We start from the raw sequence: 16536 nt of genomic DNA, 5'->3' as shown, positions 1-16536 counted from the left end.
TGCATTGAAAGCGGGTAGGCGGGTGCCACGATGGCGAAATCCACCACAAAGGGGCAGCTTGTTTGTTTCGCAGAACGTGCGTACGAATCGACCGAACCTTTTGTAGATGCCTGGGTTGAGCATATTTTCGATGCTCATTTGATTGCAGTGGGATCTAGTTTTACGGCGAGTGAATACCGTTGGGACGGGACGGTAGGATTAAATTTGAAATACCACCTAAACACACACACACATACGAGTTTCACCCACATAGATGTACATAAATCGAACTCAACGCATTTTGTGGCAAGTGCACTGTTGGCATTTTGGAACAAATATCGGGGTAAAATTATCGCTAATGGAGAAATGCTATTTTTTGTGTGAGTAAAATGTTTCATTATGCTAAGATCACATTTTTTATATTTGTACATCAAAATTTAAGGATGTTTTTGCTTTTGTCACTAAAGAGCATCATTTAAACACATGTTTTTAACATGTTATTAACATGTTTTATTTATTTATATTATTTATAAAACAGTAAACTGGATTATTTAATAGCAATAATAATTTATATAATTTTTCATTTTTTCAATGAGTAATGATTTCAATTTCAAATTTTCTGAGTATATATTGTTAAGAAATAATTATCATCTACTAAGCAAGAATTATGGAGCCGCCCAGTAGTTTGTACAATATAAAAACGAACACATGTTATTAACATGTTTTATTTATTATTATTAGTTATAAAAGGTTATATGTTTTATTGATTATCTGTTATATTTTTTATTATTATTCATTTTTTTAAATGATTAGTGATTTTATTTCAAATTATCTAAGAACGTATTATTAAGAAATAATTATCATCTGCTAATCAACAATTATGGAGACGCCCAGTAGTTTGTACAATGTAAAAACAAATTCATGTTATTAACATGTTTTATTTATTATTATTATTTATAAAAAGTTATATTTTTTATTGAATATCAGCTATATTTAATATTATTATTCATTTTTTTAAATGATTAGTGATTTTAATTTTAAATTATCTGAGAACGTATTATTAAGAAATAATTATCATCTGCTAAGCAAGAATTATGGAGTCGCCCAGTAGTTTGTACAAAATAAAAACAATTATACATAAGTTAATAATTTTAGAGAAAAAACAATCCAAGCAGATGATTAACGTAAGAAAAATTAGAAAAAAATATAATGTAATTGCTAATACGGCAGAAGCCGTCATACTGGAGAAATATATAAATAAATTTAATGTAAGATCAAAATAAAATGAAAAATGTCAAGAAATGTTCAAGACGAAATTGTTGTAAATTGCTTCTACGTTTTTAGTGCTTACGGATGCTTACTTTCAAGCTACGAGAGATTTATTTATATTCAAAACATTAACTTTGGGGCAGATCACTCAAATCAGTCATCAGTTGAAAAGTTTCAGCTTCCAGACTGAATCCACGTTCCACGGCTGTATTATTTTGAACAGTTTCATAAAAGACGTAGCATTTTGACATAAACAACGACATAGGGTGTTATTTTTGGCTCAAAACTTTGCGGAAAGTTGGATAAAGTTTAGAAGCTGAGCTTTAAATTTATTTTGTTTAAAACGATTTATTTAATTATTAATTATTAAAACTGATTGCACTTCAAACACTCAACATTTCGGTCTACATTCCACTGTTCAGCTGTGAAGCTGTGGGTGAATCTCGCAAAACACCCAGCCAGCAGCAGCCGCACGGCAGAGCACGGCGTGAGCAAAGCACGGTGGAAGCTTATGCCATCGGATTGGGTTCATTTATTTGCCGTTCGATAGCAGTGGGATGCTTCCACGTGCATCAGCACGTGGTGTGTGGATAGATGGATGGATGAATTCGGTTTGGACATACGAATGTTCGAACAGTGTAAAGGTTTGCATTCTGATGCAGCACGATCGACAGCCGCCGGTGTTCTGTTCCAGGTGGAAATAATTTATACAACCACACACACACACACTCTTACATAAGCGTATCGGATGGTGGAGGATGAATTTAATCCTCCTCCACCACTTCTCCAACCCACTCATCGCACGGCAATTGCGTGAGGGTGCGATCGTGAGCAACTGCAGCACTGAGTGTCCATGACATGAGGGTTCGGTGCTTTTCGATGCACAGGCTACACGTGCAAAACAAAATGGCTAATAAGTGTGCGCAGGCGGGCGTGAGTGAGCGTGAAAGTCCATTACGAAACGGGTCTCGCGTGAAGCGGTGAGCGGTGAGCGGATGTGAAAAATTAATTATCATGCTATTTGATTTAGTAAATGCGTGTACATTTTTACGCATCGTCTGCAACCGGCCATCGGCCGGTGCAGCAAATGAGCTGCATCCGGGCGTGGGGGGGGGGGGGGGGGTGGTAACGCATGATTCAATTAAAATAACAACTTAAACGCACGTACCAAATGTGCTCCCGGTGGTGCATTTAGTTGCGTTCGCTGGAACAGAAAATCGGGTTTTTATGCCATCCAATTGCCCGCCCCGGAAGCGGAACCAATTTGAACCGGAGCGAGCATAATGTGGCATAATGCAACAGGTGAGGTTAGTTTTTTTGTTGTTGTTGCGTTGGTTGCTGCTGATAAATATTCCTCGCTTTGTCGATCCAAAAAAAAAAAAAAACTACAGATAAATTAGATTTTTTTGTGTTTTTTTCTAAAATTCCGTTCCTTAAATTGGATTGCGCTCAACTATCAATTCCATTAAAATAATGCCATGTTAGCTGGCGGCTCTCGATCTCCCTTTAATCAGCGTGATGGTTATGCGGCACCAGAGCACCGGGTGAATGCTGGGTCTGGCGAATTTAATTTCCTAAATAACAGGCAAATCACAAAGATTCCATGTAATCGCCTTCCCGGGCGTGTAATTCTTCAATCCATTTTACCCTTTCCTTGCCGCATCCCCAAAACATAATCATGCAGATTGATGGGATGCTGTAATCGGCCAGATTAGACGACATAGCACGGGCAAAGGAATGTGTCTTGCACGGGTGTGCCAGGTGAGCGGGCAACTAACCGGGATAAAGTTCGAGCAGAGCAAAATCTTCAGCCTGCCTTTCAAGCCACATGTCGGGAAAATTCTGCCCTTCTGCCGGGGGAAATCCAACAGTTTTAGAAATGTTTCCACTTGTTCATAGCCCACGAGCCCCACCAACCGTACCGTTCCGTACAGAACCATTTCCGAGGGGGTGTTTAAAGTGAAGCAAAACTGGAACAAAAAAAGAGTAACGAGCTTAACAAGATGAGAACGGTAACCAATTTCCAACATGATACGTACATTCTAGCTTGGCGTACGATTTATTTGAATGTGTCTTTCGGTACGGCAAAGAAAGTTCCTTACCCCACACCCACACGACGGTACACCTTGGCTTAGTGTGTCCCTTCGGGCGGGTTTTCATTCTGTCTGTCAGAAGAGTCCAACTCCAAAGACAGGCGAGGACGAAAATGTTGAAACCTACCTACCTTTTCCACCCCATTTTAGCTCACCCAAATACCTGCGATCCGGAGATGCTTTTCAACTTCAACGGAGATGAAACAAAAAGAAAAAACACACGTAGGGAACTCACCTAGATTTTCCACCTCGCAGGGAAGCGTAATCGTATCGCCAATGACGGCCCGGACCGACTGCGACCGGGAGGTGAACTTCGGCTGCACCATCGGCGGACTGTCGATAAAGTCCGGATCGAGCAGCGGATCGGACAGACTGTTTCCGAATGAAGTGCCTGAAATGGAGCAATAAAACAGCGAGGAAGTCAGTTAGTTGTCGGGCGGCCAAAAATTGAGCCAAAAATTGCATCACTGCACTGCTATAATCGATCGACCGTTTCACGCTGGCGACCGTACCGATCCGGGTGGTACGATTTGGCCGGGTGCATCCATGTTCATCCGTGGCAGTGATGTTCTAATTAAAATTGAATGCGTCACGTGTTTTTTTTTTGGTGTGCGATGCCGAACCCGGTTCGGCATGAAGAAGCGTGGGTGAACAGAAAAAACAAAAAGGAACCACGTTGTGCGCTGTACGCGCCAAGGTGAGCATGATACCCCTCGGCATGCTGTCGTGTCGGACTGGCTGCGTGATAAAGTCAAGTAGTGACAGGTTTCGGATACCTCTGCGATGCTGTCGAAGGATTCGAAACATTGAGCGGAGCTGAATGAATCCGGTACGTGATTTTATTTGCGAAACAGAGAGCTAAAGGTAACATGCACCGGGCGGATGATTCGACAAGTCGACAGATTTAAACCCCGTTTTTGAAGCTTTTTTTTTTTGCTACCGCTGGGGATAATCGATGTCAGGGAATTTTTTTGTCTATTTGTGGACTATTTTTAGAAGCGTCGCTGTTGGGAAGGTGTTGAAGGGTACGTTGGTAAATATTATTACTCAATGTCAAATTAGAATTCAATATTCAAGAAGTCACTCAGAAGCATACATTATTCGTGAAGTTCTGCAATGTCCCAAGGAGGGGCCTAAAGTATTTTGTTTTTATTGCATCTTAAAATAAAAACAGTAACGAACCGGGAAGTAGTTGACACCAATTTTATTGATCAACAGTAATGGCATTGCAAGTTGTAGCTAAATGTCTTCCGCTTTATGTCCCCCCAAAAAATGTCGTATCAGTAAATTCGTGATAATCTATTTTCAGCGCCATGTACCGGTACATGGACCCCCCTAAACTTTGTAGCCTAAAATGTACCAACATGGAGCGGACCGCTCCATTTCTCTGTGCAGCGAGTCGACGCTCGTTAAAATCGACATACCCAGCCACTGAGACACTGGTGAAACAATGTCTCCTTCCTTCCATTCCTCAAATTGGGCGACCATGTGCACCATGCATCGGTCGTACCGAGTTGTACCATGGCGTCGCAGCACCGTAGACCGTGTGTCCGTGTTCGGTCGGTCGGTCACCAAAGTCACCAAACCACGTAGGGTGAAGTTAATTGGCACTAGTTCGGTCGCACGGCAAATATAAAAGTGAAGTCCGGCGATCCGATCCCCCCGGGTTTGTCACACGTCCCACCAGCAGTCGGGCGAACACCGCCAGCAGAGACGCGAGTGCGCGCGTGCATGTGGATGTGCGCGGTTAGTTTGTCAATATTTGAACGCTGATGATGTTTAACTTCGTTTCGCTCTGGGGTGGAGCATTTCTGAACAAAAAAAACCCGTACTCCGGGCGCATAAATAGCTGCGAGCGTGCAAAACGGGAAAATCGTTCACATTCACGCAAAATACCCACGCCAACCGACAGCCCACGGAGGAACAGATCGATCTGCCTGGGGTGCCGTCCTTCGGAACACCGTTTCGCGGCTCTGGCATGGGTTGGCTTCCAGGGTGCGAGATGGTTGGGTTTCCGTTTTTTTGTGCTTGTAATATCGCACCCAACGAATGGAGGCATTCGTGAGATCTGTGCTACCCATTTTTGGGAAGAACTCGCCACGGTCTCCGAAGGACGGCCGGCGGAAAAGCGTTCGATTTTCCACTCCGGAGCAAAAGGCGAGTTTTCCCGCTAACTTACTGTTTCCGAGGCCCGACGTTGCGATGCGATCGATTGACGTGAGAAGTTAGCGCTAATTCACCCGAAACGTAGGCCAAATTTTTCGAATCAAATAATTCACGAGCGTTGCACTGCACTGTCGGCGTTCGACACCGAGCGTTCCCACCACTCGGTGGGTGCTTTCCGATGTGTGTCACCGAGCGTGGGAAGCGTGAAGCGACGTACCGAACTACTATTTGACATCGAATTCAATTTTCTAGTTTTACCTTCGCTCTCGGTTTTGCACTCTTCTTGGCCCACATTTTCCCCAATCGGTGGAACACCATCGCCATCATGGCAGCGTGTTTGCGTGTCGTCACACAAAGCGTTCATCGTCCGTACAAAGCACAGGGTGCATTTATTTGTAAGCGTTTTACCGACCAGCGGACAGGAGGGGTTTGCTAGTGCACGGAAGTGGTTGAATAGCATTTTAAAATGTTTCATTTCATTTTACTCCGCCACGCGCTTTTTGATGGCCACTTGGATGGTGGAGGTGGGACCGGGTGAGCCACGAGCCACTCTCGCCTGTTAATTCTTTTCCACTTTTCGCCTTTTTTAGTGCTTGGCAATCGCAAACGGGGACCATTTCCGGTTGAAATGGTCTCTCTCTCTCTCTCTCTCTCTCTCTCTCTCTCTCTCTCTCTCTATCTCTCTCTCTCTCTCTTACTCTCGTTCTTTGATTGCCTCATGCCAAAAAAATACGCCAACGTTCAATAGAAAAAGGACCCAAGAAAAAAGTGTCACAAAAATTTGATTCAATTCCATATCGACAATTTGCCACCGCGCGCACACTTATCGTGGCAGGAAAAACGAGTGCTGCACGCGTTCGGGATATATTCAGCATTGTGAGAACGAAAAAAACTAGAGTGAAACTGAGTGAAAATCGCGAACAGTGTGAAGCATGAAATGGGCAGCAAAGATGAGACACTTAATAATACAAAATGGCAATTTTGCGTCTATGCCATTGCAATCAGGTTTTGATGTTCGTTTGCTGATGATAGGAAATTTTACTTCTGCCATCGGTGGAACGTTTGCATCTTTCCGCGTGATGTGCTTTGATGAATTTCTTTGCACTATGGTCCACTCAAAGTGGAGCAGCATAATTGAAGTAAGAAAGGGAATTTAATTTCTTCTGTTGAATGATAACAGTGTTTGCTGTTACAATACGTTGGAGAATGGGAAAAGAAGTATGGCTGCTTTTAGATGTTGTTGAGTAAATTTTTGAACAACTATTTATTCAATTATCATCCAATTGCTCCATCCAATTTGCTCGAGTATGAGCATCCTTCAATATTTTAAATTTTTATAATAAAGTTTTAAAACAGGTGACGCAACAGGTGGTAGCAAAAACGGTAGGTCTCTGTGTAATGCGTTTATCTTTGATAATATTGTATCTTTATTTTTTTTTTGTTTCTGTATAATTGTTCTTTATTTGGCTTATCTAAAGTAGATAGACATAAACAACACTAACTTTTTATTTTATAATAATTTTATATATTTATAATATTTTTTGTATTATACGAACGAGCCATTAGTATGTACGCCAGAAAGAAAGGAACATACTTAAGTCATCGAACAATATGCTTTGGGGTTTAGTTTGTGTAGTTTGTTGATATGGTTGGTAGTTAGTGAGAACGAGCGAGCATACTACGCTCTTTGGGAGCACAAGTCGCTCAGAGCGAATCTACCTGGCGCTCATCGCTCAGCGTGGTGAGCTAGAGCGGTACGTTCCGCTCATTAGCAATTTCAACTTCACCCATCACCTAACAGAGGCATTAGAAGAATATTTTTAAGATCGTTGATCATAATAACTAATAAAGATATTGATTTATTTAAATAATAATTGTTTCACATTGTACCCAATGTTTCAGATTACTCTTGGCTTTAGACGTACTAACATCAAGTATTCCTTCAGTGATGAAAGCTTCATTTTTCAAATATTTTAAGCTTATTCCGATTTATTCCCATCTGATTCAATAAACAGTTCTCTTTAACATGAACATCAATTCCGTGGGAGACAACTTAATGTTATCAGTTCAGGAGATAGGTACGTCAGTAGTCTGCCTTATGGTCAATTTTGACATCTTCTCAGTTTCTACCTTTAATCCAGAAAACATGATTCGGCATGTTCCCCAAAAAGCTATTTCTGGGTAGTTTTCGATTTATTCAAGCAAACCGAACAACAACTTCTCAAATTACTCCCTTCAATAAGCTTTAACATTACGAACCCCGTTGAACAATGTCAATGTTCTGGCTATCAACATCGCAAAATCAGGTCGGCAATAAAACGAAGACAAGATGTGTCTCGACGTATGAAAGTATCATCTCACTCGAGTGTTGGGTTTAATAGCATATGGACAAGACTAAACTGTAATCAAGCAGAGACCAACAAAAACACACACAAAAAACCGAGTCTTTAACCATCCTGTCCGGGAGCGATGCTGAATCGGGACAAAAGAAAGCAAACAAGATTTTTCATTTTGTCGTTAAAGGTGTACACAAAGAGAAAAGAATTATCCTCCCCTTTACCCGGGTAAACCAGGCAGAGCAACCGGGTATAACCCACCCACCCCAAAACATCAGCAAACTGCATCAACTGCCGGTTGATCAAGGGTTTCGGCTGCAAACGCCCGATCCTGAAACCTGAATTTCGCAGCTGGATGGTTTGATTTGGCTGATTCTAAATTCTACACATTCGCCGGCTGTGTGCCATGTGTGCTTTGAGCCTTCAAAGAGTAGCCAAACGGTTCGCAAACAACACAGTATAGTGAGCTCCCGTCCCGTCTAACCCCATCCAATCTTTCGGCCGAACCGAATGCAAACGCTTGCAGAAAACGCAGCCTTCACAAAAAAAGGTCCGTGACACCTGGGGAAAAAAAGCTCTCCGTCCGAAAGTGCAAGCTCACAGTGGGGTTTGCACAGTGGTTCTTCGGGCGTTAAATTGTGCCGCACTCGATAGGGGACTTTGTTTACCTGCCACCAGCACCGCACCGCACCCACATGCCGCAGGCCTTTGCTCCATAATATGTGCTGGGTGTGAAATAAATTGAAAAACCTTTCCGCATGCATTAAGCTCGGTGCTATCAATTTGAACAACATAATATTTTACTCGTCCAACCCCTGGTGAAGGTTTGAGTTATTTTTTTCTCTCTACCTCTTGTTGAAGCAAGTCCCACCACCGATTGGGGTGGAACTCCTCCCCCCCCCTCCCCCTGCCAGAATACACAAGGCCCCGTGCCGTACACGTTGGGCTATAAATATTTCCATTATCACACTCGACTCGATTCGAAATTGAGTCAAAAGCAAATGGAATATAATGGGGTGAGAGTTGGGGGGGGGGGGGGGGGGGTTGGAGAGATGGGGAGTTCCGGGGGGTAGACTTTCGATTCTTCGACAGAGCAACATCGAAACCGGCATAATCACGCGAAGGTTAGAAAGGCTTCTCTTTTCTCACCGTTGTTCCGTCGAAGGTTGTTCGATTCCTTCATTTTCTTCACTTAGCACCCAATGGCGTGCCCACCCCAGTGCCCAAGTTAACCAAAGTCAGGGCAGGGACGAAAATTGAGTGCTTGATTGTGTTAGTTTGTCTTTTCCTGTTAAATTATTTAAATGTTAATTTCGCCTGGTTATAACTTCGGCATTCGAATGTGAAAGCGTGACAATCGGAACAACTGTACCGACTGCTGCTTTTGTGCTGTGGGTTCTCGAAGTGGCTTCCTCGATGGTGGTGGGAAAATTCCCTTACCCTCTCCCCCCCGCAACACCACCGTAAAGTGTCCCCGTTTAATCGAGAAAATAAAAACCCATCCAAAACGCTGAGCGGAACTGAGTTTTTTTTCGATTTCCTTTCGCCCGGTATCGTAACGTATGCTGACGTACGTTGCCGTCATGGCATATGCTACTGCTTGTGGAAGTGTTTTGTGTTCCGTGCGTATTTCTTCCATTGTGCAGTGCGGCAACGAGACACATACACGCTTGAATTGATTAACCATTTGCCCCGGTGCTGAGTGTGGGGCTTTTTGTTATAATTTTTGGCTCTATTGGTGCCATTGCGCAGCTTTGTTTGCGCGTGGCCAGTACCGAGGAGTGGTGGGTTAATTAAATATTGAAATTAATATTTATATTCAATAATGAATAAATTTTTATTATGCACGCACGCACGCACGCACGCACACCAAACAAGTTTTGCGCACGGCCGTGCAGCCGAGGTTTATGGAAAACAAACATCCCCCCGTCCGGTGGGAAATGTTGCTTCAAATTTATTGCCACTTCATGGGAAACTGGGTCGAGCGCATTTTCCGGTCGAATTATCCGCGTGCGTTTACATGCGTGTTTTGGTTGGATTGTACAAAGCGGGAATAATGTGGGGGGATTGAATAACGGGGCAGCGGCCGGTTATGATGGTTTGACACCCGGCAGTTCCGGTGAGCAAGATTTATTTGCCGTATAATAGGGTGGCCGATGAAATCGCTCATGATTTTGCATGCAAAAGAAAACAGGTACCAACGGTGCACATCGATTCGCAACAATAGATGTTTGTTAATGTGAGCGTGAGGGGGGGGGGGGATAAACGTGGTAATGAATCAGTTCCGTAAAGTACTTGCGGAGATTAAATCTTGTTCTATTGGGGTGATGAGATTTAATGATTGATTGGTTATTTTAAACCTTCTGCACCGATTGATAGTTGGAACAGTCAGATCACCTATGCAAGTTGGGGTTTTTCGGTTCCATTTCATTCCATCTTAATTCAATCAACGAGCACGCTATTACTATAAGTTACTTACAAACTCATGAGCATTGTTCCGGGATCCTCATTGAGGATCTTACTGACGTAAGGATATCAGCTTCAACAAAAAGCTTTGGTTCATGATGCAAACCCCTTAACCACTCCGTCTCCCAGGATTCGTCTTCGAAGTCTGAAGTCTTCTAATCTAGAAGCGTAGGAGTTCATGGAGCACACAGTGCGTATGATCATTTTGTTTGTTGATGATGTCAATTTGATTTAAAAATTCTTAGATGAGGTTCAAACAATTCCGGCTACCTTCTTTCCTTAATGTCACTCATTAATGCCCTTCCTAACCAAACGAGCCTCGTATATTTCATTTCATTCAGTTTTATTTTGTCTCTGCTACGACGGGTTGAGCAAAAAAAAATTGCTTACGACTGAAAACTAACAAATAAACTAATCCTAAGGAGTAGGAACGGATGAATCGGGGGAAGAAAACCCCGGAAATACAAGATTAGGGAAGATCGAAGTCGAGCCCTAAATGCAGCAAGAGAAGAAAGAAAACAGAGTGGCCAAAGAATTAAACAGACGGAGGCATTCGTGTAAAGGATCATCATAGATATAAGAGATATAGTAGGACGGCGACGTAGAGAACGCGACGGAACATACAGGTTAATAGAAGAAAGAAGATGAGGGACGTTAACTTCATTCAACAGAGGCAATGAAAGATCCTTGAGTCTGAATTCGACGAGATTCCAGAGAGTCGAGTTCAAGGAGCTGTAGGCGGACGGGATGGGAAGGAAGATGATAACCAGAAGATCTGATCTGAGGATGGAAGTGGAAGAGGAAGGTGAGCACTCTATATTTGCAAACTTTAGTAGCAGTCTGACTAGGCTACACTACAGAGCTTTTAAATATGTAAGATCCATGCGGACGTAAATGTCCTAACGAGCCATCCGCATAGGTTTCTGAAGTTTGAGGAGTTGTTAGTCCATAGGTGCTTCTTCGAATCTGGTAATTGACTGTGGTGGTACCTGCATACGACCGGGCTTCTGTGACAAGAAGAGGGTTCTCTATGAAGATTCTCTCCTCTGACAATCCAAAAGAAATATGTAGGATCCGAAAAATCCATAGCGGTAGGCCTTACTAATAGTTATGTCATAGTGCAAAGTAAGACAAAGCCTATCATCCAGCAATACAACCAAGTCCTTCACCGATGACATCTTTTGGAGAGTCGTGGCAGAGCATTTATAGGTGAAACAAACAGGGCGAGGAGATCGGCAGAAGGAGATAGAGTAATATTTAGGAAGGGATAACGAAAGACCATTGAAGAACGAACACCAAGCGGAGAAACAATCAAGATGACGTTAAAGAATTTTATCGACAATAAGGGTAGACAGTAAATGACTCAGGACGCTGCCTTGAGACACGCCAGAGGGACAAGCGAAGGATATTGAGGTCGATGCTCCAATTTTCATTGAATAAAAGCGATCATTAAGGAAGGAGTTTAGCCAGGATAGGAGAGTTTGGCTAAAAGAATATAGTTAGAAACACCGGTCAATTGTAGAATGGAGATGGAAGTAGATAGCATCTACTTGACGATCTTCGTCAATCATAAGCACATAAGGATTGAAACAACAGATCTTTTCGGCATGAAGCCATGTTGACTCACAGATATATGATTACATACAGGGGATAGGAGCTGGAAATTCGAGGGTTTTAGAGGCGGCACATTGTTTGGATATGCCTCTCTAGTTGGCTACGATCAGCTTTTTTAAAGATCGGAACTAGCCAACTAATTTTCCATAAGGACTTGTAGGTAAGGAGCTATAATGACGTCACAACATTTTTTGGCAGACATGAGAATTCCATGAATTCCAGAATCAGGACCTGGTAAATATGAAGACTTCAGGCATTTAATGGATAATACACCTGTATACATCTGCTGACACATTGTGTGTGTGGTTGACTTCCTATCAACCCCCACAAAATCCTACCACAAAATAAGCTATTTGTAGATGAAATTTGTAGCAAGAGATGTAGGTCTGCAGTGATGACTCTTGGTCCTCAAGGCCGGGTTGTTACCATTCATACGTTCTAAGTATATTATATTACTTCCTTTAGCGTTAGTAAGTCTTTTGCTTTAACAAGCTCATATTAAAGATTTCTGTCACCATCCTACAGCAGTGATAGCTGACTTGCTTAATTTAAACTGTGCTGATGACTCTTGTGACTTCGGAATCTCTACCGATTCCGTTCAGATATCCACGAAAGATGAAGGAAATAGAAGTTATTGTGTAATGAAGCGTCTAAGTTTCTACCCTACGCGATCCTTGTACACACAATCCTCAATTAATATCCAAAACCTTTAGACAAGCGAAGATGGCCAAGAGTAGATGTTTTGGCAACCACATTAGATGTGCCGTAAGATGTCTGCTTCCCGACACGAACCTGCCCGAACCATTACGCGAAATCGATAATGCAGTGGCGAATAGTTTCCATTAGTGCCTGTAGTAACTGTTAATAATCGAAAACAGTGGCAATTTGATACGGGAGCCATCATACCGGGAGCCATGCAGTGTGTGATGAAGGTTGTCTTCATCGGTGGAAAATGGTAGCTATGCCAGTGCTATATTGAAGAGGCACCGTTCGATAGACTGATTATTCTGCAAAGTGTGTAGCTTGATAGTGCATCCCGCACCGACGTACGTTGGGCTGTGTACGTGCACGGGGAAATATTATTCCATCCATCGCTGCTGCCGATATCTGTACGGTGCGTCCGTGGTAGCGAGATTGAAATCCCGGCACATTGTGGCCCACCGGCGTACGGCTTCCAGCACTGATGAGAAATGTTAAACTTCCTTCACTATCCATTCCATCACAGCAGAAAACGGTACCGCGGCGGCACCATTGGCCCCGAAGCGTTCTCGGCAATGATGGCCGAGAGGCGTGAGATACTTTCTACCGCCGGATGGCGAATTGTCGTAACACGGCGGTCTTTTTGCACACTTGAAGATACTTCCAGCGCCGTAATGCGGGAGGAGGAGCGACGGTCGGAGGAATTGTCAGTAATTCGATGTGCTTGCCGGTCGTATTCGTTACGCCGTTACGCTGGCAGCAAACGATGGAACATGAACCAAAACAAAAAAAAAAAACCTCGGTCCGGACGAAAACTGGAAAGAAGGCAGCAGTAGCAGCAGCAGCTGCCTGTTCCGTTGCTCGGCGTGAAATGTAATCCTTTTATTTTGTAAATATTTGCACAACACGTGATTCTCATTTCTTGCTGAAATTCTTCAAATTTTACCAACACGTCAGTGGGACGATGATGATGAAGGCCACCATTACGTGGAACCCGCGCCGTGGGTTGTGTTACAGTGGAGGCTGTACCATTGGGGAGGGTTTTTTTTGTGTGTGTTCGTTGTTGCTCTGACTGGTGTTGCCCGCTGGAATGCTGTTGTCGTGTCGTGAAATTTCTTTCGGTATTTTAGGCAACCCGGCTTACGCAACCCGATTCCATCGTAAGACAAACAAACAATTTTCCCTTCAAACATAGCGCTCGCCCGGTGTGGATGGTTTTTTTTTGACAAGCTTAGCGACTTAGTGCAAGTTTACCGAGCTGGTTTTAGTTGCTGCGAGAATTCCAGCGGTATCCACAATCCACACATCCCCGTTGGGGTAAAGCCGCGCGACATGGTGACGACTAGCGTGGCTCAACCGCAGATGTGTTGCGACACGATTACGCGTGAGGATTGCAGGAAGGATTCGGGATTTTTTTTGGTTTTTGATTAGCTTCATTTCTTTAGACGGACAGCGTACTTTCACGCACGCACGGTCACAGGTTGGGAAAATGACAATTAGTCGTAAAACACCCGTTTTGCGTACCACCACCAGAAAGGATCACAGCACAGCAGGCCATGCCGCATGCGAGATGCCGTTTTGCGCCTAAATTGCTGCAATGAGAAAAATCGTAATACGGCTTAGGTTGAGTTTAGCACCGATCTCGTTAGAGCCCTAACAGGACCAGCGAGCGTCGCGTCCGCGCGTAGATTAGCTGCAAAGTGCCAGGTGTACCCGAAAACCGGGTAGTTTGACGCGAGAGGGTCAAACGAACCTTTTTTGAAAGAAGCGACAGTGGCAATCACTCATGGGGTACGGCTGTAAATAAATTTGCACCGAGCAAACATTTATCTTCAATTAAAATACCTTCCGGTTTTGTGCGAACAGCCCGATTGGTTTTTTCTTCTTCTCGTGCCTCAGAAGCTGATTTTCCGTTCCGATCGGTGGCGTGCTCGTAGCCGTCGTACCCCATGGTAAGTGTGCGAAATGACCCGAGCGAGATCCAAAATTGACAGCATGATTGTTACGGTGCACGCGAACATTCAATTAGTGCTGAGCGGTTGAGGCCCGGTTTCGGTACAAAGTGGGGGACCCCACATTTTAAAACGGGTCGATTGTCGGTTGGCTTTGCTGCGCTGTGTTGGAAATAAGTCCAGGGGGAAGGTACGGAACTAGCAGCTTCAGAAGAAGCGAAAGGGTAGACTAATTTCAATCGACTTTTTGTTTTCATTTAACAACCAGCAAGTGTTAAGTGAAAAGGGTGATGGAAAATTAGAACTTTAAGGTTTTTTTTGTATTTTGATAAATTTATATTAAAGTTTCACACAATCGGAAATAGATAACGATCTGTTTCAGCGTGCAGAATAAAACAAAAGAATTTTTCCACAACGTAAGCTCATTACAACCCACACAATAGATTGTCAATCTAGCTAAGTGAAATTTTACTCAAAGTTTTTTTCTTGTCCTTTCTTGTCCCAAGAAGGGACAATTTTTCTTCTGTTGACAGCCAAAAATAGCTGTGTAGAATTTTCTTCTTTCATCCCACAACACGTCCAAGAACCACCCGTGAGAGTGGAACGATTCCGGAAGTTTATAGATTTGGTTCTACGACGCGTCACAGCGTTCATCAGGTGACGTTAATGATGACGAAAGCCTACAGAGAGGCACCAAACATAGCAGCGCAGTCCCTTGAACGTCATCCCCAAAATGGCTGCCTGGTCGTCTGCTGAAGCCGTGAAAGTTCACGGAAAGAAGTGTATTCTCGTTCACCTTGCTCTATATTTATGACAATGGGCAAAATTAATGATCTAAAGTGGCAGTGCTCGCTCATTTGGGCTCGTGATGTTGATGAAGTTAATCTATTAGTGCAGCTTTTGGGTAAGATAATATTTAGTATAATTGTGGCACATGACACAGGGTCTACACACTGTAATTAAAATGTTTAGCAGAGCCTTTTCAAATTTAGCAGCTGTGGAAGCGTTCGTTAGTGTTAACGGATTAAATGTTGTTTGGGAACCATCTCGGCGATTGTTAGTGCAAAAAAAAACGAACACTTTTCCCACTGTCGCGGGTATTGGTTCACCGGATAATAAGGCTAAAGTTTCCGCGGATTGTGTTACAGGAAAAAGAACTCCAATGAGGCCACGGTACGGATGGGCGTGATGGGCAAATAATGATAGATTGTTTTGGTTCTCGTCTGGGAAGGGGAAGCTTCTTTTCTTTTGGTTTGCTGGTCGCGCTCCTTCCTTGCTAGGCTTTATTATGAAGATGGCAGCTGGGCTCACCCTAAAGGTGAGGTGAGTCAGTGCGACTGCTAGGATGGTGCCTCATCTTTCGTGAAGTGCGCGCCCTGTTTGCCAGGTTGACGGGGCCATTATCATGATTTAACCGGCGTTGATTCGAGGCGAATCGGGCGTCCCAGAGAACACGGGAAACGATAGGCGCTAACGTCCCAGCGGGAGCTCCATTATATTGGCTTCGTACCTTTTCATAAATCATGTTCGAAATAAATGAGATGCCGGGGCCTCGACAATTCCCCGATGAAGCGTACGCAGCGGTGTGTATGGATGACATTTTTTTTATTCGTTATCTACGCTGCCTTATTCTTCAAAAGCTCCTGCACGAGCTGCACAAAAGGTTCGCGCAAGCGAGCGTGTAAGAATGTCGCCCGGAGGCGAACGCAAATATGTAAGAACGGGAACGGGAACGGTCTCTGTTTGAAGCAGATTCACGCATTCGACCCGTTTTTCCGCACAAGAACGCACGGAGAAGAGCGCGCCAGAAATTGATGGTGTTTGATTTGTTTGCTTGTTAGCAAGGGAGCAGAACAGGGAGCGGAGAGTGTCCGGGATCCCGGGGGGGCAACCGGTGAGTGTTTATCTGGCGCGGCTGGCTTTTGGACAAACAACATTAGCAACAACCGTACCGTACCGTAT

The 16536-nt window shown here is 43.7% G+C and overlaps 1 protein-coding gene across 1 annotated transcript in view; it reads right to left on the bottom strand.

The window, feature by feature from the left end:
• LOC128310297 (protein amalgam-like) overlaps positions 1-16536 on the bottom strand; it is a 64145-nt gene that overhangs the window by 15004 nt on the left and 32605 nt on the right. Inside the window, exon 2 of the mRNA XM_053046902.1 lies at positions 3577-3732. Within this exon, the coding sequence (XP_052902862.1) occupies positions 3577-3732 (156 nt within the window). The remainder of the gene's footprint in view (positions 1-3576; positions 3733-16536) is intronic.

The sequence above is a fragment of the Anopheles moucheti genome, chromosome 2 (genome assembly GCF_943734755.1).
Source record: "Anopheles moucheti chromosome 2, idAnoMoucSN_F20_07, whole genome shotgun sequence".
NCBI classification, from domain to species: domain Eukaryota; kingdom Metazoa; phylum Arthropoda; class Insecta; order Diptera; family Culicidae; genus Anopheles; species Anopheles moucheti.
The sequence above is the reverse complement of the archived record's forward strand: the minus strand, read 5'-3'. Positions and strand labels throughout refer to the sequence as shown.